General features: G+C 47.6%; 1 protein-coding gene across 2 annotated transcripts in view; it reads right to left on the bottom strand.

Annotated features, from left to right (window-relative positions):
* Window positions 1-9,328: 9,328 nt before the first annotated feature.
* LOC126543700 (atlastin-1-like) overlaps window positions 9,329-22,028 on the bottom strand; it is a 60,874-nt gene continuing 48,174 nt past the window's right edge. For both annotated transcript variants that reach the window (XM_072285060.1, XM_050190806.3), the window contains 2 exons: window positions 18,795-18,890; window positions 9,329-9,627 (listed from right to left, as the gene is read on the bottom strand). In XM_072285060.1, coding sequence (XP_072141161.1) covers window positions 9,577-9,627; window positions 18,795-18,890 — 147 coding nt within the window. In that variant the 3' untranslated portion in view covers window positions 9,329-9,576. The remainder of the gene's footprint in view (window positions 9,628-18,794; window positions 18,891-22,028) is intronic.

The raw sequence follows: 22,028 nt of genomic DNA, 5'->3' as shown, positions 1-22,028 counted from the left end.
CAGCCGTTTGTGCGCAGGCGCGATATAAGAACGGGCGTGAGAGGCATAGAGTTTCTCTATGGTGAGAGGGAAAATCTAGGGGCCTATGCACTACGGAGGAGGTTTCCTAGCGCGTGTTGTAAACATTTGTCCCATGGCGTGCCGGCATTGCCGAGTGGGGTCAAGTTTTCTTACGCTCGGACGCTGGCTGCCGGGGCAGTAAAATAGGTGCGGTTGAACGCAAGTGGCTGAAAGGCCGCCGGTGACGATGACTGACAGTACCAGTCATCGTCACTGGTGCTGCAGAAGTGGCGGGGCGCGGTAGTGCTGGACTTATCGTCACAAATTGGCGCCTTGATGTGATTATATTTATTCAATCGAGTTTGTTTACAAATTGTAACATCATCATCATCAGCCTATTGTATGTCTACTGCAGGACGAAGATTCTTTATTCTATGACGAAGGCCTATCCCTGCGATCGCCAATTGCCCCTGCCCTGCGTGCCAACCGGCTCCAACTAGCACCCGCAAATTTCCTAATTTCGTAGCACCACCTAGTCTTCTGCCGTCCTCTATTGCGCTTCCCTTCTCTTGTTACCCATTTTGTCACCCTAATGGTCCAACAGTTATCTAATTTGCGCATTACACGACTTTCCCAGTGCCATTTTTTCTCTTAATGTCTATTAGAATATCGTCTATTGCTCTCTGATCCAAGCCGCTCTCTTTTTGTCTCTTAAAGTTAGGCCTAGCATTCTTTGTTACATCGCTCTTTGCGTGGTCCGTAACTTGTTTTCAAGCTTCTTTGTCAGTCTCCAAGTCTCTGCCCCATATGTCAGCACTGGTAAAATGCACTGATCGTACACTCTCTGTAATATCCTGTGTCGGCTTCCAGTTTCGGTTTCAAATGGATGAATGTATGGATGGAAGGTAGAAGCGTCCCCTTTGGAACGGGACGGTGGGTTGCGCCGCCAAGCTCTTGCTATCATACTGTATGATGTCCTACCACGTGGTCCTACCCATAGAGTTTCATATTAGTATCCCATAGAAAAACTCTATGAGCATACCTAGAGGGAAATCTGGCGCTGCGATCGTTCAACTATCATGGGAATGATGGGAAGTACAGGCTTCGGATTGGCATTTTGTTGACTGGCTAATTAGTCTACAAGTATTTTTTGGCAGTTTTGGTTTCGCTCCCAGCGCAATTGCTATAACCTGCAGTGGGACAGTGCATTGACGCAAAGCTCTCTGCCTTTGTTCTGTTGCTCGAAGTGGCGATATCGCGCTGGGCCAGTGGCTGGGACGATGTTGGTGTCGCGGTGTGGTGTTGAAGCCCTGACCAGAAAGCGACGGCATCGTAAACGTTGAAAGAACATGTTTTGAGCGTTTGGCCCTTGGTTTGTTAAGTGTGTTAGGTTGGCCCTGTAGCGCTACGTGCTTTATGAAACTTCAGAATAGGAAAAAGAAGACACTACTGATACAAGACATCTACAAATTACAATCAAATTTTATTGAGGGCTTCATTATGCATTGCTCGTTTATGTGCTCATGGAAATGCGTGTTTTAGGACTCTGAGAACACAAACTTACTTGTGGTAGGAAAGGTTGCTGCTTCCTGGCTGTAGTCTAGTGTCGCAAAATGGATAAGTGCAAAGCCACGCCATAACGCTTCGGAAGCGGTGGGTCAATATAATATATAATGAAGCATACTCGTAGGAGGCCACAAGCGTCCTAGCTAGCACTGCAGCAGATGTGCTCAAAAGTACTTGAATACGTTCAGCAATCGTGAAAGCCGACGCAGCCTTTCGAAAGAGCGAGAGAGTTCGCACGTGCCTGTCGTCAGCGAGAAAAGTTTTGCGTTTGCCGCGAGCAGGCGTCGTAGCAGACGGCACTTCTAGCATTCCGCTCAAGGGCGCAACACTTTCTCACAATACAACATGTTTATTTCAATAAATACATGATGAGTATTTTTATATAAGTACATGCACGGTTGTTACTGCTGTTGCAAAAATAAATAAATAATTATTCTCTGGCGTTAAATCGGGAACAGAATCGCACAAGAATGCATACCCTGGTGTGCCCTGGTGATAAAACATATATAGTAAACCGTGCTTCCATCTCAAAGCCATACAAAGTTTATGTAGCATGTTGTACATTGTACAGCATACTGCAGAAATAAAATTAGATTTTACGCGATAATATTTGAGTATAGCTTCGTTTACTGCACCGCAAGCAAACGCCACTAGTCTAAAGATCGAAGTCAATCCGAAGCCTGTACTTCCCATCATTCCCATGTAGGTTGAGGCAACGCTCATGAGAGCCCCCGTAGACGCTAGCGCCACATTTCCCTCTAGCGTATTTATTTAGAAACTCTATGGTCCTACCATAATCCTACCTAGATTAAACAATAAAAAAAGAAAGAAAAAATAACACTATGAAATTCCACAACCATATTTTCTGATCTCCTATTGCGCACTGTGCTTTTGTATGTCCCCGTTTTTTTGTCGTTTCCCTACTTTTATTCCACCAATCCTTCAATCGCCTCTTACTAATCCCTATTGCGGACATGTTTACTTTTTCCATAGAGTTTCTCACTCTATAAATTTTCCACTGCTCTCGCTGAACCCCATGGCAGCCTCCAGTGGACGAGACGTTCGTTTGAGGGATCGCCAGCCGTTTATGCGCAGGCGCGAGTAAGAGCGGGCGCGAGAGAGAAAATCTGGAGGCTTTTGCTCCTTGTATATATAAATGACTCTGCCTAGGCACTACGGAGGAGGTTTCTTAGCGCGTGTTGTATTCGTTTGTCCCCAGACATGCCGGCATTTCGGAGTGCGGCTCAGCCGCTGGCTGCCCGCGCGGTGAGGCAGTGGGCGCGGACGCCCCTTGGTGATCGCTGTGTCTGAAGGGGCAATGTTCCGACTGGTGTTGTATAAGTCGCGGGTCGCTTTTAAAAGCGAAAGCTTTACTGGCCGTGAACTTGCGATTTCGCCATGGCCGTGCTCCGAGGAGGCACATGACGTCACACTGCGTTCCTGCACCGCGTTACTCGTCGTTGCGCTCGCCTCCGCTCGCTTTGCCAGCTGCGTCGCATGCCTGATAACATGTCGGAGGATTGAAAAGGAGAGCTCGCGTGCGCCGCAGCCAGAGTTGAGGCGGCAGTATGGACGGCGACAATTCTGATAAGCAGGAGGAGGTCTGGAATCGACATCGGAACGAGATGAAGAGGAACCGAATCGCCCTGGAAACAGACGAACAGCGCGCCGAACGACTGGCTAAACGCCGTGACATAGCTAGACAACCAGACTAACCTGGACTTGCAATCAAGATTAACCAAGGCTAACCATGCTATGCCTTAGCTTTCGCTACGTATATTCTGGCATAACCGAGCAAAGCCACTGCCAATTTTTTTGTCGCGACGATAGATTGGATTTTTTACGAGGACTGCTCCAGGAGGGCACATGTAACCGGCAGAATGAGGCCTCAGGAAAGCACCAGAGGTTATAATAAAGCAGGCGGCACAGGCTCTCCAAGGCACCCAAGGGGTAGCGGAAGCAGGGCGGCCCGTGGGTTGGGGCCGCGGAGGCCGAAGCGTGCCAGGGGGTGTTCGCATAAAAAAAGTTGGCTGTCCGCGACATCTTGTACAACCCTGGCACGCGCAGGCCTCGGCGTGCGGCACCCCACGGACCAGTTTGGGTTCTAGCTTTGGTGTCCCCGTTGCCGCTTGGGTATCCTGGAGGCGCCGCCAATAACGCGAAATAATGGTTACAATCAGTAAAAACACGATTGAATAAATATAATTACGTCCAGCCGCCAACTTGTGACGCAAAGTTCAGCGCTACCGCGCCCCGCGACTTTTTTCAATATATGCGGCCCGGGCTCTACTACGGTCGCTACTGCTCCCACAGAAACATCTGTGATGTTATTTACAATGTACATCGCTGTAAGGCGCGAGAAAGCTATGAGCCGCCACGACTGACTTAGCACGAGCGCCGCAGGTGCGAGACAGTCTGTCCGACACAGCGCTCGCCAAATGGGGCGTCACCTATTTTACAGCGCCGGCCGCCAGCGTCCGATAGCAAACAATTTGCAATTCAATTTGCAAACAATTCAATTTGCAAGTTCCGTTTAGGTGACGAGTTGCTATCTGTCATCACTATACGCTGCGTCCCCGTTTTCATTTCTCATGCGAAGGCAGTGTGTTGGGGAGTACCGCGTACAATGTTCTCCTGCGTGCATATATAAGCGCTTTCGCGTAATGCAGTGACCTGTACCATCATTGTTGTGTAGACCCAAACAAAAATTAAATATCGCGCTTTTCACATATAGGCTCCGTGAATAGTAGAGTTCATAAAGCACCAATTCAAAGACTACTTGTTTCTTGTGAACCATGCTGCGCCTTTCATACATTTATAGCGTTCTGGAATCAGTGTGTGCATGCTCCAATATATAATGTTCATGATAGGAGACGCTGATCGTTTTTTTTGCATTTTTTATTCAATACTCACGAAGCAACAGAAAACCAATATGGAATCAACTTGTAAACCAAGAGAAAGGAAGTTCATCGATGTAGGATACGCATATCCCTTTGGCATTCTTCATCATTCTTGTGTTGGCAGTACTAAACTGGTCCTGGCCGCCTTCTATTGGCACATCACTTGCTAACTCCAGTAACTCGTAATTTACTACATTTTGCTTTCTGTTTCTTCTTTTTCGCTTGTATTTTCTGCCTATTGCTCTTTCTTTTGGAAGTGCTCCACAGGCGTCAGTTGTCACGGAACACCGTTCTTTGAAAGTGAAGTGTGAAGAAGCATGAAAATAACTCGGCACAGCATCTCTAGCTAGAGAAGCTCTTCGAGTAGTGCTGGCTAAAACAACTCCACTCTGCATTGCCGTCCATGTTTTTGTCACACAGACTGGGTCGAAGTGGTTCTCGCACACGTAGTCGTCTAGTTGCAGGACTCAGTCTTCACGCTGTATGTCATCCCGCCATGCTTGCAGTCGACTCTTTTCTTTAGGGACACTGAATATCGATACTTTGTCTTTGCACGAGTCATATCCGTTCTTGCAGTTTGTAACGAAACCCTTTTTACCCATAGTGCGATTCGATCCCCCACTACCAGGCAACGTCGCTGCTCAAAAGGTAAATCTCTCTTCTTCCCTCTCTTGCGATTCTGCTTATTCGTCCTTTTCCATTATTTGCATTATCCCTGAAACGGTTCGGACAAATTTGTAGACGCGAAGGGTACAGCTTAAATAGAACATTCGCACCACAATTTAAGTGAAGCGTTACGTATTAATGGAGCTACAAGCGATTACAAGTTACCCTCCTCCCTAGCGATGCTTTTCTTCTTCAACTCGTTCGCCGAGCGATCGGGGCTATGCTCCGCCTTCCCTGGTTCTGCGTCACGATGCGACGTCTCATCGTCCACTAGCGGTTGTTTTGGAGGCCGCCCCCACCCGCGCGAGACCTCTCCGCTAGCCGCTTGGCCATCGACCTCAAGCGAGAGCTATCGAAGCAGCGTGCGTTGCGAGCATTCTGTCGCAGCCCCGAACGTGTCTGGTATTCCGGTAGTAACATACTAGCTGAACGTTTCGACCAAACGGTGGAGGCATAAACTCAAGCTGATGAAGGAACTTTAGCGTAGACGGACGTGAGCTACCTGATCGGTCTCCACGGTCCTGCCACCCGTTGGCGCAGAGCTTAACCAGCCAAAGAAAGAGCTAATATTGCTCTAACCAAGTGTAAAACATTTTAAACATTTACGAAAACAACGTGTTAACGATTACACTCCTGCGAAAAATTTACACCAGCAGCAAAGAAGAACACATTTTGTTGCTGCTACTGTGTGTGGCTGAGCTCTATGCCACCAGGTGGCTGCAACGTGCAGACCACATTCACGTTTGCGTTCGTCCCGTGAAACGACACGCAAGAGGACACAGCCAGGCCCTGTTCCCTTGCGCTTGCGTTTACCCTAATACCTGACTCGCGAAACGCTATTGCATTAGTAATCTTCCGGTGTAGAGTGACGGCCGCAATCGCGCAAATCTTGGCGCCGATCGGATAGCGGCAGTCCGATGCCCTGCAGCCAGTCCGCTCGTCTACTGGCTTGCAGAGGGACACGATGTCGCAGCTTGACATATTGCCAGTCGCTACGTTTGCAGTCCACAACGCAACAAAGTCGAATCATAGCGCTCGCGAAAAGACAGACCGACACTGACGGCAGAGCTCTCGTCAAAGACGGAAGCACGGTGTAACAGAAGCTGACGACACTTGCTGTGTGCCGGATGTACTGAAAAATTGCTCTTGTGCATTCCTTTTATGTTACTCTCTTTTTATAAAAACAAATTAACTAGCGTTCCAACTATTACGAACATCATTGTTTACCATAAAGTTGGAAAAATTATCGATCACGCGCCCTGGTCAGCCAATCGGATAGCTCGCCCCACTGACGTGATATGGGTGATTTCCGCCATATGGGTAGGGGCGGCTTAAAATTCCGCCGAGCAGTGTGCTGCGATCGGCAGCGATGTGCATTTTTAAAACCTTGTAATAAATTACACGCTTTACACGGAGCACTTAGATGCGTCAATTAATGATCAGAAGGAGCTACGCTAACGACTCAGTACGTTCGTAGAAAATCGTCAAAATCGTTTCATGGTCCCTTTAAGCTTACACCGAAAACAAGGATGACTGATTGCTCAACGGTAAAGCAAACATTGCAAAAAAGAAAAGAGAGCGAGAGAGAGAGATGGATAGATAGATAACTTATCGTCTGCCCGCACCGCTTTTCCGCGACTGCTCCCAGCCTTTGTCAAACGCCATAGCTAGAACAAGCGACGCGACCGCAATGTTGGAGACATTATCGTCTGTTACGGCACCTTAGGAACTTCAATGAATATAATGAATGAAAGAAGCACTAAAAATTCGTTTTTGTTTCTTTCAACGCGTTTTACGTGCAGCTATAACTGTCTACCCTTTCGAATTTCCCGCATTCTCAGCCTCCTTACGTGTGCTGCCATGCTGCGGTGCAGACGTGAAACACCACCGCTAGTGGCGTGCGTCTAAATGTCGTACAAAAATCCCTCAGGTGACCTGACCCTAGGTGCCTAGGGACAGCATCGTTTAGGGACTTTTGAGAAGGCGCGATGGTGGCGCCAAGTGATGCCGTGGCGCCATGTGGCGCTTTGAATCTCCGGCATCTCCGGCCCACGCCGACGGCTGGTCGTATGATGTCTCCGCAGTGGGTTCAGTATTTGTTGGCGAAAAGTCTTGCAGTAGTAGGGGTGAGACATGTCGGCTTTTGGTCTCGGAGGAACTCATGGCTGAACAGCATCCTAAACTCCTCCATGCTACAAGCGCGTTGTCCGATTAGGGGGTACCACCGCGCAGCTTGGGCGGTCAGCGAGACAGGCAGTATGGTGCCTATAATCACGCTGTCTTGCAGCCTCATCGCTTTCTGGTATTGGCATAGAGACTCCAGGTATTCCGTAGCGTTCATGCGGTCTGAGTAACCGCTGTACGTCGGAATATGTACCTTGAAGTTGCTCGGCAGGGCAGGCCTAGGGGGCTAGGTTCCACCACGGTAGGCCTGACACTAGCCTGAGATTGCGCCGTTTCCATCAGCGACGATAGCAACTGCGTGGCTGCGTTGTGCAGCGGCGATTGATGCGGGCGAGGCTTACTGGGTGCCTGCTGGGATGTGCCCGCTCGTGGCCCTAAGGGACCGGCGAACGGCAGAGAAATATCGTGCGGGCATATGGGAGGCCGGCCGACGGTGTTGCGAAAAGGTTGCCCTCCAGGCTAACTGAGGCCGGATAGATCACAGTCGCCGGCGGAGCGGGATGGCTCCTGCTCGGCAGAACGCCGAAGCAGCTGAGTAGTTAAAGGGCTCACGCTGCTTGGACCGTAGGGTGCCGCTGGGCGAACGGACTGACGAATGGGCGTCCCTAGGGGGTCGCACCTGACATATATTATAGCATGGGCTTGCCACGAAGAGCATCCCTGAAGCTTACAGCATTGTCCGCTGCCTCAAACGACAGAAGGTCCGCAACCAAGAACTCAGGCTGCGGCGGGGGCCGCGAAGGGGCCATGCCGAGACCTAGTTGGGCGCCAGATATGTGGGGCTTCGGGCGCTGACGTGCCCGGACCCGGCTAGCTAAGGTCAAAGGAGACACGTAGCTCGTCCCCACTCCGTAGCGCACGCAAAGGGGCGCCGCGGCGAGTTCGCTGACTCACCGGCAAGGCGTAGAGACGACTCCAGCCGTGGCACCAACGAATGGGGGTTCATTCCCTGTTATGTACAAAATGCGCGTACGGTACAGGAATACGGCACTGGGGTGACAGTCGCAGACCACGGGTGAAAGCTCCCGGGAAGTCTGCTCCGCTACGCTGGCTCTTCCGAGCAGGTTCGCCACACAAAAGGGGGCCGCCTTGCTCTGAAGGGCGCGGGATCAAGTGGTCCCCACCACGGTGTAAGAATATACCATACTCCGTGGTCCCCACGTGCGACAGCCAAGAGCACCGAAAGTCAATCTGTCGGGCGAAAGCGCCCGCGCACCTCCGATGCTGAAGGAGAGAGAAGCCGAAGAGAGGGTGAGAGGGGCCCGCTCCTCAGGCACTGTTGCTACGCGCGGCGCACGGCGTAGTAGGCGTAGCGTGAGCCGCGCGCCGCATGCAGCAAGCTCCGTGTCGCGCCGGCGCCAGCGGCCGCGGGGAATGTACGCTATCCAAAATAAGGCTTGGAACTGCGTGTCCCCAGCGATCGCGCGGGCGAATGGCCCAAATCGCGCGTGAACAGGAGCCAGGGGTCCAAAAGGGGTCCCCACATAATATAAGGGTAATCGTTACTTGTTTTGTTAGTTTCCTTTCGACAAGTGCACTTCACGCATGTGCATTCTTCATTATCCGTTTGTATTCTTTCCCCGAACCGCTTTTCATCTGATAACAAGTACTAAATGTATTATTCTTCGCCATACCGACAATGTGACAGCATCGAAACAGCATATGTGCGTGCCCTAGCCCTCTGTAAGAAATTTCGCCTTGAGTTCTGATATTTAGGAAAATATGCACCGAAAAGAAAAACAGCTCCGCTTGTAACATCCTTTATTCTGGTATTATTTATGCAAGCGCTTCCGAAAAATAAGGACAGAACAAAACACTTCCAAGCCGGCGCTGACTAGCTGTCAACTGTTTTACTTCCAGAATCTGGCGGAATTCATACACATAATAGCAGGAAGCTATGATAAAGGAATAATACAGAGAAAAGAATATGATATGACTCACAGCGAAGGATTCCCTAGACGAGAGGCACTTCATCAGTGAGGTGTGCAGCTAACCTGTTATCGGCTCCGGAGTAGCGACACAATACAAAAATCTTTATTGTACTCTTATTTTGTACAATTCAGAGGCATCAGGTAAATCCATTCATATTTTACCAAAATGCGCTTGGTTGAGCATTCTAGTCTCGGCTCCACTGAGTCGTGAGTATCAGACATTTGTCCACGAATCCAAAAGGAGCCTCTGGTCGAGTTCTGTCTTGATGCAAGTGAGCTGCACGTGCTGGTCGGTGGGGCAGTGTGGCAGGGATGAAAGCACGTACAGCCTATTTTTCTCGTTTCTCATTGGTGAAATTCTGGAAGTGTTCCTCCAGCTCCTGCAAATTCAAACAAACGAGCACTCTGTGACTCTCTTTCAGCGGCTTGGTTGAGAGCTAGAAGCAATGGGCCTTCTGTTCCGCTTACGCCACACCTTCATAAATATAACAATAAAGCACTGATCGGCATAGACTGCAAATAAACACATGAACGATGAATTTTATTCTGAGGTGTTCCAGACTCACATGAAAAAAAAAAGAATTTAAACATTTACACGGTGCTTTGGGCACCTTCGGCTCTGTCCTCCGAGTTATACACTAATTATTTATTGATGTAAAGGACCGTCAGTCATGTCGTCCTCTTTCAGAAATGTTTGAACCAATGGCTCAAAGCAAATGAACGGACTAATTGTTGGCAGCAATCATTACGAGTCAGGCAGAACCATTACCTTGCCATTGCTCACAGAACCTGGCACGTCGAACATTTGGTCAAACAAGGTGGCGCCATCACTGAAGTAGTGAAATGAAGCGGAATGTAGCCACAGTGCATAAGCAAACCAGTCAAATAATCCACTGATCCACATCGACACACACACACACACACACACACACACACACACACACATATATATATATATATATATATATATATATATATATATATATATAGACTTGTTATGTAAAGAACAAGAAGAAAGGGAGTTAAACGAGGGGCTCGATTTTTATGACACATATCCACAACTCCAAATACTCAGTAAGATTCACCCTGCACTCTATGGAGATGCATGTCCTTGGTGCGGGGAGCAACAAACCCTTGCCGATGTAAAGTGGACGTGTACGCTACCGCCTCCAAATTCCAATCCGCCTCTTACAGTGCAAGTGCCAAGTGGGAGGTTGCGCTTGCCAGCGAAGATCTAGAGAGCCAGAGAGCTCTTCTCAATCAAGCACAGCGAACTGCACAGAGCAGTGGAGCTCTGGACTGTGGGACAAACGCACCGCCCAAAACCAATAGGAGAAATAAAGTTTATACTACTATTATAAAATTTCCCTTAAGTCGCGTAAGGTTCCATTGTTGCGTGGCTCATTGTCAAGGAGGGTTGAGTCACTTTTCAGCTAGTTCTTTTTTTTTCCCGACGTCATTAAGCGCACTTGTCATTCGATGTGCTAGCTGTCTTGTGAACGTCTGCGTTTCTTTACCACGCTTTTCGTTGGCCCAAATTTTCGGTCAGTTCGTTTACTCTGTAGTATATGACTATATGTCGCACGTATTGCGTTGCCAAAAAATTTAGCAGACTGTTGTAAATATGTAGTCACAAATAACCAATTACAAAGGCTCTAAATCTGCAAATAAAATAACATCGATGCATATAGCACACTTACGAAAGACTGGTGCAGGTATCCTAGACCGCACCCCCCTACCCCCCATCGCGCGTTCCCATTCCTGTGGAGGACACAGGGCAGAGCAGTCACATCTCAGTGAAACATTCGTTCATAAAGCTTAAGAACACAGTGCCAGAAAACACTCAAGATATGAAAGTATCCAATATTTTTGTTCATGCACACATCTCGCCTCGCTGTTCTGCCTTCGGAGTGGTGACAACAAAACTACTGCTTAATCTGTGCACTCAAGAACGCAATTTACCGTTCATACGAACTTCTCTACGACGAAGCGGCGGCGCATTACAATGGTAATTATAGGTAGGCGGTGTTATCGGCGAGAGGTTAGCTCAACTACGCACTCAAAATTTTAGAATTGTCTCAACTGTACCACAAGGGGGTTCAGCGTCCTTCCACAATCACTACCAGTACTCTATTGCCTTCTTTTTATGTCCCCACACCAGAAGAAGGCTTGCAGTTAACCCATATTAAATTTAAGGAGGAGTACTGGGCTGGATGCTGTAGATGTTTGTTGTGCCAGCGACGAATTTACACTTTTGAGCTTGGCTGCGAAGCGCCGTAGCACCCTCTTGCCGGCCGAAGAGCAGCTTTGACAAACACATGTTCCCCCAGCGAACTCTCGCGATCGGTCGTGGTTCCACCAGCTTTTTGGTTTCTTTTTTCCTTCCCAACAAACATGTACTTTCTCTTTCCGTATTTCTGTCGTTATTACACTTAGGTCACTATATTCGCACTCTTTACTTGGCCATTTGCAAAGTTCTTCCTCGACTCTAGTGACTATATTTTGTTATTTGGTCAGCGTTCAAATTTGGACTGCCCGTTTCGCACTCCTTGCTCTCCTTCCCAACTACATATCCCATTTTCACAATGATGCGTTTATGGTCGCTCCCTATGCTGCTATATTCTTCATCAATGACCGTTTCTCTCAACGTATCATGAATTCCTTCTGTCATCACGCAGTAATCAATGGTCGATTGCCGGTTTCCCACGTGATCTGCCATTCACACTTAGGCCCTGTATTCACGATAACGAGGTTATGTTGCTCACAGAGGTCTAGCACTGACTTCCGGTTGTTGTCAAAATAGCGATCTAGATATCGTATGTGGGCATTCATGTCACGTAACAGGATAACTTCGGCATAATTCCCGAAACCCTTAATATCAGCACTTATGCATTCCACTACCTATTTATTCTTCTCTGCGCAATATTTCCGGTCCACGTATATGTAACGCCCATGACATGACATGACATGACAAGAACTTTATTTGAGTCCTGAGGGACTGAGATCTTGGGGAGCCAAAACTGAAGGCTCCCGAAGATCAAGTCGGTGGCTCCGCCCACGATGGGACCGAGAGATCAAGTCCCGCCGCAATGTCGTGGGCCCTCTGGACAGCCTGGAGTTGAATGTGGAGATTGCTGCTCTTGAGAGATTCCTGTCGTTCTTTCGTGATGGGTGGAGAGGCGTTAAGGGGTGGGTACAGCCAGAGCATGTGGTCAAAAGAGCATGAGTCATGAACACATTTCGGGCACGACTGCGAGTGTTCAGGATCTATCTTGTTAAGGGATCGAGGAGTGGGATACGAACGGGTTTGCAGGAGTCTGAGTGTGGTAGCCTGAGGTTTGTTCAATTTGGGGTGAGGGGGTGGAAATGTCCTCCTGCCTAGTCGATAATGGGAAACAATTTCGTGGAAAGTACATAATGGATCTTTGTGGATGTTGACCTCGTTCCAAGCCTGGCTACCCGCGACAGCGCGGTGCGTGAAATCGCGCGCTCTCCGGTGGGCCTGCTCGTTAGGATTACATCCAAGCGGGTTAATTGAGCTATCTAGATGGGCTGGGAACCACGAGATTCGGTATCCTCCTTCGCTGCTCGCCTAGTCCTTTGAAGTGCTTCAATCACAATACTGTTCGCCTGTTCAGATATAATGGCGGACGAGAAGGATCTAACCGCCGTGCGCGAGACGATAGTGGGAACTTTTGAGCTGTGAAAAGCCAGAGCAATCGCCGCTTCCTCCGCCACATGGGCAAACTTCGTATAAACAGAGGCTGCATTGACCAGGTTGCCCCTCGCGTCTACCACCGAGACAGCGAACTTATCCCCACTGTTATATCTGGCAGCATCGACAAAGAGAGCATCTAGTTTCTGCTGATTGATCTTTTTAAGGATGGACTTTGCTCTGGCAAATCTTCTACCCTCGTTATGCACTGGGTCGATGTTTCGCGGGATGGGGTCAACCATGATGCGACTTCTGGCTTCCCGGGTCAAGCTAACTTTGGTCGCCGGTTCATGTCTAGGTTGGATTCCCGCTTCTTCTAAAATCTTAATCCCTGGCTTAGTGGATGAAAGTCTCATTATCTGAGTCGCTGTGTGAGCTTCTATTAGCTCATCGATGGTGTTATGGAGTCCTAGATCCAGCAGCTTCTCAGTGCTTGTGGACTGCAGAAGGCCGAGCACGTGCTTTAGGCCGGTTTTGATTAGGGAGTCGAGCTTGGCCTTCTCCGCTTTACCCCAATTAAGGTACGGCGCGATGTAGATGACATGACTCAGGAAAAATGCCTGATAAGCTCTGAGCAAATTATCCTCTTTGGGACCGCCTCTTCGATTTGAGACGCGGGCTACAAGTCTTAGGACATTATTAGCCTGTCCAGTGAGCCTGTTGAGGGCCGTCGAGTTACAGCCCTTGGCATCAATGAGGAGACCCAGAATTTTGACCCAGTCCATCCTCGGTATGGGATGCCCATATTTAGCTCGAATTTCTATTGGCAGTTTCCAGAGGCGCAAGATTTCTGACCCCCTGTCTCGACTGGCGGTATAACAGTAGCTCTGATTTAGCGAGGGAGAGTTCAAGGCCCGTGTTTGAAAGAAAATCTTCGGTAGCCTCCAACGCGTTTTGTAACGAGTGTTCGAGCATGGCTAGCGATCCGCCCGGCGCCCAGATCGTGATATCGTCCGCATAAATGGCGTGACCCACGTTCGGGATTGCAGCGAGGCGAGTGGAGAGTTTGTGCATGGCTATATTAAATAAGAGTGGGGAGAGAACCGAGCCCTGCGGGGTGCCGCAGGTGCCTAGTTCGTAGTGTCCTCCCGTGACCATGCCTAGTCGGAGGTGTGCCTTACGATCCGCGAGGAAAGATCTGGTGTAATCATGAAACCACTGCCTCAGGTTGAGAGACGAAATCTCTGTCAGGATGTGTTTATGCGCGACCCTGTCGAAGGCCTTGGAGAGGTCCAGTGCGAGGATCCCTCTCACGTCGCGAGTAGGGTTATCAAAGATTGCTTTCTTAAGCAAAAGCATAGCGTCCTGTGTGGACAACGCCTGTCTAAAGCCGATTAGGTTGTGTCTAAAGAGCTCTTTGCTTTCAATATGTTCAGTGATCCTGTTATGTATCGCGTGCTCCGCAACCTTGGCGATGCATGACGTAAGGGAAATAGGCCGCAGATTAATTATATGTGGGGGTTTTCGTGGTTTGGATACGAGTACCACTCTTGTAGTACGCCAGTCTATCGGGACCTGTCAACTTTTCCATACCTGATTTATTTTGGCCGTGACTATCTCGATTGCCCTATCGTCTAGGTTCCTGAGGAGTTTGTTCGTGATTCCATCAGGTCCCTGGGCTGATCTGCCATTTAGATTGAAGAGAACGTTTCTGATCTCTGACACGGTGAAAGGTTCGTCTAGATCAGGTGTCGAGAATCCCGTGTAGTTCACACGCTCTACCGGGCGATCCGCGTCTTTGGCGAGGGGGAGATAAGTACTTGCTAAGTTGTTGGCTAATTCCCTGTCGGTGAGACCGATTGCGGTTTGCTTCTTAATGAGCCTACCCGTTGCAATGCTAAGGGTGTCCTTAGACTGTTTATCGTTGAGGAAACTTTTCAGTAAGCTCCATTTGCTACCTCTTCGCATACGCCCGTCCGTTTCAGTACACGTCTCGTCCCATTGCTGCCGAGCGAGCTGGGCCGAATAGGTTTCAATCTCCTTGTTAAGAAGCGCGATTTTCGACCTGAGTCTACGATTAAGCTTTTGGGTCTTCCACCTGGCTGAGAGGGCGTGCTTGGCCTCCAGAAGGTGAGCAAGTCTCGAGTCCATTTGAGGAACTTCAAGATCCGTAATGATTTCTTTGGTTGCTCCTTTAACCGCCATATTCTGATTCTCTAGCAGATCTGCATACGTTTCGTCTGGCGGGACTGTTTCATTTCTGATTTTTCGAAACGTAACGCCCAGCCAAGTTTTTTTCCCACTCATTGTACATGATAACCAAAGATGTTCTTGACATTTTGAATTTACTCTTTTCCATTTGTGTCTCTAATGCATGAGCATTACGACTTCCCCGCCCTTTCTTTCCAACTTCGTTCTGTTGCACCCTTCCCAAACATAATTCTCAATCACTGGCGGCTCTTCCGAGTCTATAAGGTGCGTTTCTGTAACCGCATACATCCCTATTTGTTCTCTATTTAACTGCTCCTCAATCTCTGCCCACTTTTCCTGTCTTTTGCGGCCCTGCATGTTTATGTAGCCTATTGGATGGCGAGCTCTCTTTCTTACTTTCCTCCTTTTTCTCTTATTGATGGCGATGCTGTTCTGAGGTTCCCTTATGGGACCTTCTTCATTACTACCTACCCTGTCCTCCTAAGCGCCCGTGGGTGCCCTAAAAAGCAACAGTGCGACCAGCAAGTCGCCAGCCCACTTCTCGTGCAAGCCTGTAATTGAAGTGGAACCCGTCTCGTTAAAAACCACCACACCTTCTCACTTCCCTGTTTACTTCGACAACATCGAAGCTTTTCTCTCTACTCATTTTCCATATCGCCTCATTAGCAGCCACTACGGCTCTTTGTACGTGACTGTCACATACAGGCACCTCCGGCACTGTGCACACCACGATCTGCACCTGAGGGGACAGCTCGCGCAAGCCGTCCACCCACTTCGCCAAGCACTGGGCTAGTCCTGTCCCTTTCCTGTTTAGGACGTCATTTAGCCCACCTGCTACTATGAGAGGGTTCCGCACGTGGGCATTTCCGCGAGCTTTTTTTTTGCTCGCGCCATGACAGAACCCCGCGTCCGACCCGGAAATGTCCATACCGCCACTCTTTTATCGCCTTTCACCCTGTCCACAATTGCTTCTGAGCACCTAGCCAGGTTTGAGTCACCGGCGATAATCACCATTTCACTCTCTCCTACCTCTCGCTGCTTCCCTTTGTCCTTTTCCGCGTCATTCGAATTCGACAAGGGGGATTGACCCCTGCACTCTGGCTTTTTTTCTCGTGGCAGCCGCAGGTAGGTGCCACTCTTTTCAGCTCACCACATTGCACGCATTCCACGTACTTTGCTGGGTTTTCCTCTCCTGTCACATCGGGATCTGCGTTCCATCTTCACGACCATCTCGTTCACAATGGCGGCCCTATTCAGTTTTTCCTCGGCTGCTTCAAGTCTTTCTTCCACTACCTTCGGTGCATCACCCTCCCTATTTAGCTCATTTTTTAGCTGTTCAACCTGTTCGACAAGCTCTTCCTGGAAGCATCCATTTTGTTCAGCCTAGCAATTTGGATGGATGGATGTTATGAGCTTTGCCTTTGGAACGGGGTGGCGGGTTGTGCCACCTAACTCTTGCTATTATACTGCCTAATGTCCTACCTAGGTTAAAAAAAGAAAAAATAACCCGATGAACTCCCATAACCAACTTTTCTGATCCCTTATTGCGAACTTTGCTTTTGTACGTCTCCGTTTTTTGTCGTTTTCCTACTTTTCTTTCACCAATCTTCCAGTCGCCTCTTACTAATCTCTATTGCGGACATGTTTACTTTTCCACTGCTCTCGCTGAACATAAGGGGTCAGGGACGCCAGTGCTGCCTAAATCGACCGCTGGGCAGGCGTCTTCACAGTCTAATAAAAGGTGCTTCATCGTTCCCGCAGCAAGAACCGCAGCAAGAACATGCTTCTTCCTTCTTATATCTTGCTTTATAGGTGAGTGTTCTAAGGCATCCCGATCTCGCTTCAAAAAGTAATGAGCTTCCCTTTGAGTTATCACGAATTGTTTCTTTCCTGATTTCATTTTTTCCTCTTAAGTAGTTACTCATGGCAGGTTTCTTTTCCATTGCCGCCACCCATGAGATTATTTCAGCCTCTCTGACTTTCCGCTTAACGTTCTTTGTAGCTATGTTGCCCACCCTATAGGCTACATACTTGTTGGTAAGCTTCCTAGTTCTTTTCCTCCACTGTGAATCAACGTTTTTCCTGTACAGATACCTCGACACTCTCCAAGCCCATTTACTTTTTTCCATATTCCTCAGTCGGTCTTCATAATCAATCTTACTGTGAGCTCCCCTCACTTCAAAACTAGTTCAGCCCATATCACCCTGCACAGCTTCATTTGCAGTCTTCCCGTGAGCGCCCAATGCGAGGCGTCCCACTGACCTTTGCTTCTCATCGAGTTTTGATTGTACCCCTGATTTAAAGCAAACAACCACATTTCCAAAAGGAAGTCCTGGAACCATTACACCTTTCTACATACCCAGGAGCACCTCGTACCTATTGTATCCCCATAGCGCTCTGTGCTTCATTATGGCTGCATTTCTCTTCCCCTTCAGTGTTATTATTTTTTCCTGTGACAGAGTCAGCTTTTACCGTCATCTATCGGGCTGCGCAGTAACTATAGATAGTTTAGTGACTTGAAGCTGCTCCAGGTGGTGGTAAGCATGTGTGTGTGTGTGCACGCGCGACGGATTTATGTATAGATATCTCTATGTTTACGTAAGTTCCACGCCGCGATGTTCTAGCTATGCCATTCCTTTTCGCGCTCGGACTGGGGTTAGAGCGACGCTCCGCCTGCGTTATTTAGCATGATCAGCCGGCCGTCAATGGTGGGTGATAAGCGGGGCAGTCGAGCGGAAAGCATCGCTACAAGATCGTGTTGTATTTGCACCTGATTCCGTGTACGCGCCAAAGAAAGCTTAGCGAGAGTGTTTTTTTGTTGTTGCAAATATCAGTAACGTACACTATGCTTATGACGCGTACGTTGTTTTCCAGCTGCAAGCTAGCACAGTTCGTAGGCCTAGTCGCATCCATCGTTTCGCTTGCCTGGAGTCGGCCTTGCTGGTTTTGGAGAGGGAGGAACTGTTGCTCGCATGCATGAGGGAGGAAACTGGAAATTTTCGTGTCGTAAGCAAAAAACTCCCCATACGTGTAACCGCGGGGGAGGTGCAGTTCGTCATTAAGGGGCCCACATACACAGCTTCACTGAGCATCTTTCTTCACAGAGTGGAAGGGCACTGACTTGTTTCTTTTTTCTTAGACTGTATACATTATCCATCACTCCCATGCTGGCTCAGCGGCCATATTTGCAGCGATAGACACTTCAGTTCCTTAAATAACTATCTCAAGATTGCGCCATTGCTTCTTTTCCGCTCCCCTCCTCCTACATGGAAAGCCACTAGCACCCCCAAAAGATTCCAAACGTCTCAACACGCGTGCAATAACAAATAGCTTCTAAGTTGCGCCGTACTGCACTTACTATCAATACTCATTTTGAAACGTTATTACGTGCACTAAACCCTTACTAACGCGCACATTGGCGTAAGCTATGCAACGTGAAAAAGTTTGAAACCTGTTGGGACCGCTAGTGACCAGTGCGGTCATGCGTAAATGCCACGCGACCACACTAAGACAATCAGGCACGGGAAAGAGGGGGGGAGCACGAGGACGAGGAGCGCGGCGACCCAATACCTTGAAACTCTTTGTCTAGGGACATTATCTAGTACTATTGCTAGGAAACTATGCTTTCGGGACTCTACTAACTACCCTTGCGGATTCCCGCTGAACAGGTTTGGTACCCACTTCTTGTGTGTCCTCGTCGTCGCTGTCATCGTCGTACGTTTTGCTGCTGTTGGCTGTTCCTGCAGCCCTCGATGCGTTGTTCTGCCTCGCCATTCTCTGAAAATTAAAGAGCACGCTGATGATAAAGCTCTTTAGTTGACCACGCCTATTATTGAAACCACGCCATTTAACGACACGGTGTGTAACTTTATTTATTACGGTAACCGCGTGATGCTTAAAGATCATGTGAACATCAAACTGATATTATTCCTTGTGAATTAATAACTTGTTGATTATCAATGTAGTAACGAGATGACAGCAATATAAGCTAATATTTGAACAGTGTTTTGCGTAATTATTCCTAATTTTGTTTCCGTAGACTCTCTAGTCTTTTTTACCTTGAGAGAGCTGCAATAAATACGTAAATTTCAGCCACACATCCAGAAATGCCTTTGGCCGTTTGGTCCCGGCTCCTGTTCTTAAAGCTACCATCATGAAGTAACAATTGTTGCATTAGTGTTAGTATAATGTTGTAAAACGGCAAGTGAAGTGGCAAACTTTCGAGCCTGCGTACTGAACTGCAGCCGACTAGGGTCACGGCTGACATGTGAATGACCGCCAGCAGAAAAGGGCGGGGGAATATGAGTGAATGACATGCATTCAGGATAGGGGCCAGGATAAATGATAAGAAAGCTATATACACATTTACAGGTGTTTCTTTTTTATGCGGAACAGTTTTTTAAAGAAACTTGTCATATCTAGGCCCCTGCCATTCCTGCAGATGGGCTACGTAGCTAGGGGGACATTAGCAACAAGAAAAATGTCGACTAATAATTTCGCGAATTACCTCAAGTATGCTAATGAAGTTATTAATTACTCACCTTAGGTAGCATGTTTTACAAAATACCTGGGCGTTCCAGTTAAATTTCCTATAAGAAGGTATTAACTGGATTGGACGGTATTAACCGGAACGCCGAGGTATTTTTGAGCAGACTATATGCACCGATATTTAGAAAGTAATGCTAGTTATAGGATTTCTGATAGTTGTCTCAGTGTAACTGGATTCGCCAAGTAGATCGTTTGACTGTGCGGATCGTGGAAGGCCTCATATCGCTCGAAGAGCCGCTTGATGATCTTTCTCTAGCTGAGCCATCAGTCGAGGTGGAACATTGACCAAAGTGAGTGCAAAACGTACTCTTGACAACTCGGAACGGGCAATATTGCAACGTACGCATATCTTAAGCACAAGGTTTTGGTTGCTGCCGCGATGCATGCGTCTGGGTTCACCATGAAACGCGGCGCTTCTATGGTAGCTGGGGACAGGAGAAGGTGCGCCCAACGGGAGTAAATGAAAAACTGTAAAAACTGTTATTTAGTGGTTTCCGGGCATTAACGGCCGATGTGGCCACCGCTATTGAACCACAGCAAAGCCCGTTTGAAACAAATGTTGAGCGCTACAGTTATCCTGTCTGAACAGCTGCTAGGCTGCTGCGTGACACAGCTGTCGCCCTTCTACTGTAGTGCCCATCAAATTTAAGTGATCAAGGCCACACCACCTGCTGCGGCTCGCTTCTTCAGTAATGTAACTGGTTGCGTGTAATTGGTTACTGAAAAATGTATTTGGATTGCACTGAGCTTTACAAGATAAAAAAGTAGATGATCAATTGAACAATTGAGTCGTTTAAATTTCATTCTTTACGTAAAAATCTGAACATCGAACACGACAGCAATCGTCACGCTGCGAAATGGGTGGACGGAAAAGCAACTTCCAGAGCACTTAATTGCGGTCGCAGTGAAACATTTTATACTGCACTGAAGTCACACTTACATCCATCACGTGGTTCTTCTACATAAACGGACTTCATTCTCTTAATGCGTTTCTGCATGTTCAATGCACTGTATAAAAAGTACTTGTATTTCTGCACATATGCTTGTACAACTTTCTGCTTTTCTTGATGTACTTTTTGTCTTGTATAAGTTGTACACCTTCTATAGCGTATTTTACTGTGTCCCGTGTCACATCGCTCGAGTACACTTATATTTATCTAATCTTGGCATGACCGCACAGCTGCGGAAACAACTACGATTGCTGTTATAGACTATGTGTAGAATATTAGACTATATAATCCAGGCTTTCCAGAGACCACCGTGTTATGTGATCTTCCACGCTTCGTACTCATCTTTCATCACACTTGTCTGTCCCCTTTCCTCCTTCTCGTGTGCAGAGAAGGCCAGAAGATATTTTAGTCGCGGACAATTTTATGTGGCAACGAAAGGGTGTCAAAGCACGCAAAGTATAGGAGTGCTTATGAAAAAAGTACCACGTCTTCATCCGCTTTAATTCAAGCTGGGGAAGAAAAAATATTAGCACCTTATTTATAAGTCTTGATAATATATAGGTCTTGATAATATGCATTCAAACCACATCAAGCTAATTGCCCACCTAATCTCAGATGTTCTCGCAAGTATTATTAACCTATTATTTAAGACTGGAACCTTCCCACAAGAACTAAAACAAGGTAGAATTACTCCTGTATTTAAAAAGGGTGACCGTGCCTTGATTACTAATTATAGGCCCATTTGCATTCTACCCTTCTTTAGCAAAGTTATTGAACGGCTGGTAGAAAAGCGCCTAACTAATTACATATCTAAATTTAGTATTCTTTCACCGCTCCAATTCGGCTTCCGCAAGGGCTATTCAACCGAACTTGCCCTTATCGCCCTAACTGAACAATTAAAGATGGCAATCGACAAGGGTATGTATGCTGGATCAGTGTTCGTGGATCTAACTAAAGCATTTGATAAGATTAACCACCACATTTTATCCTTTAAACTTGAATCTATCGGAATAACAGGTCCTGCATTAACTTTGATACAAGATTACTTAAAAGATAGAGCCCAAAAAGTTAGAGTTAATTGTGTTCTTTCTAAATCAATGACAACAAACATGGGTGTACCTCAGGGATCCATACTTGGCCCACTTTTGTATTTAATATATGTTAACGACCTGCCTAATTGCCTGCTTTCTTCTAACTGCATTCTTTATGCAGACGACACGACTATCATTAACTCTGACATTTGTGTACGGAACCTAGTTTCTAAACTTAATACCGACTTAAACAACGTGTTAAATTGGTGCAATATTAACCAGCTCAATATAAACTCGTCTAAAACTAAATTTGTTTTATTCACGTCCCACCAACGCTCATCCGCATTCATTCCTTAGCTCTACCTTGGTAATAATCTTATCCCGCG

This window comes from Dermacentor andersoni, chromosome 10 (genome assembly GCF_023375885.2).
Source record: "Dermacentor andersoni chromosome 10, qqDerAnde1_hic_scaffold, whole genome shotgun sequence".
Taxonomy (NCBI): domain Eukaryota; kingdom Metazoa; phylum Arthropoda; class Arachnida; order Ixodida; family Ixodidae; genus Dermacentor; species Dermacentor andersoni.
The sequence above is the reverse complement of the archived record's forward strand: the minus strand, read 5'-3'. Positions and strand labels throughout refer to the sequence as shown.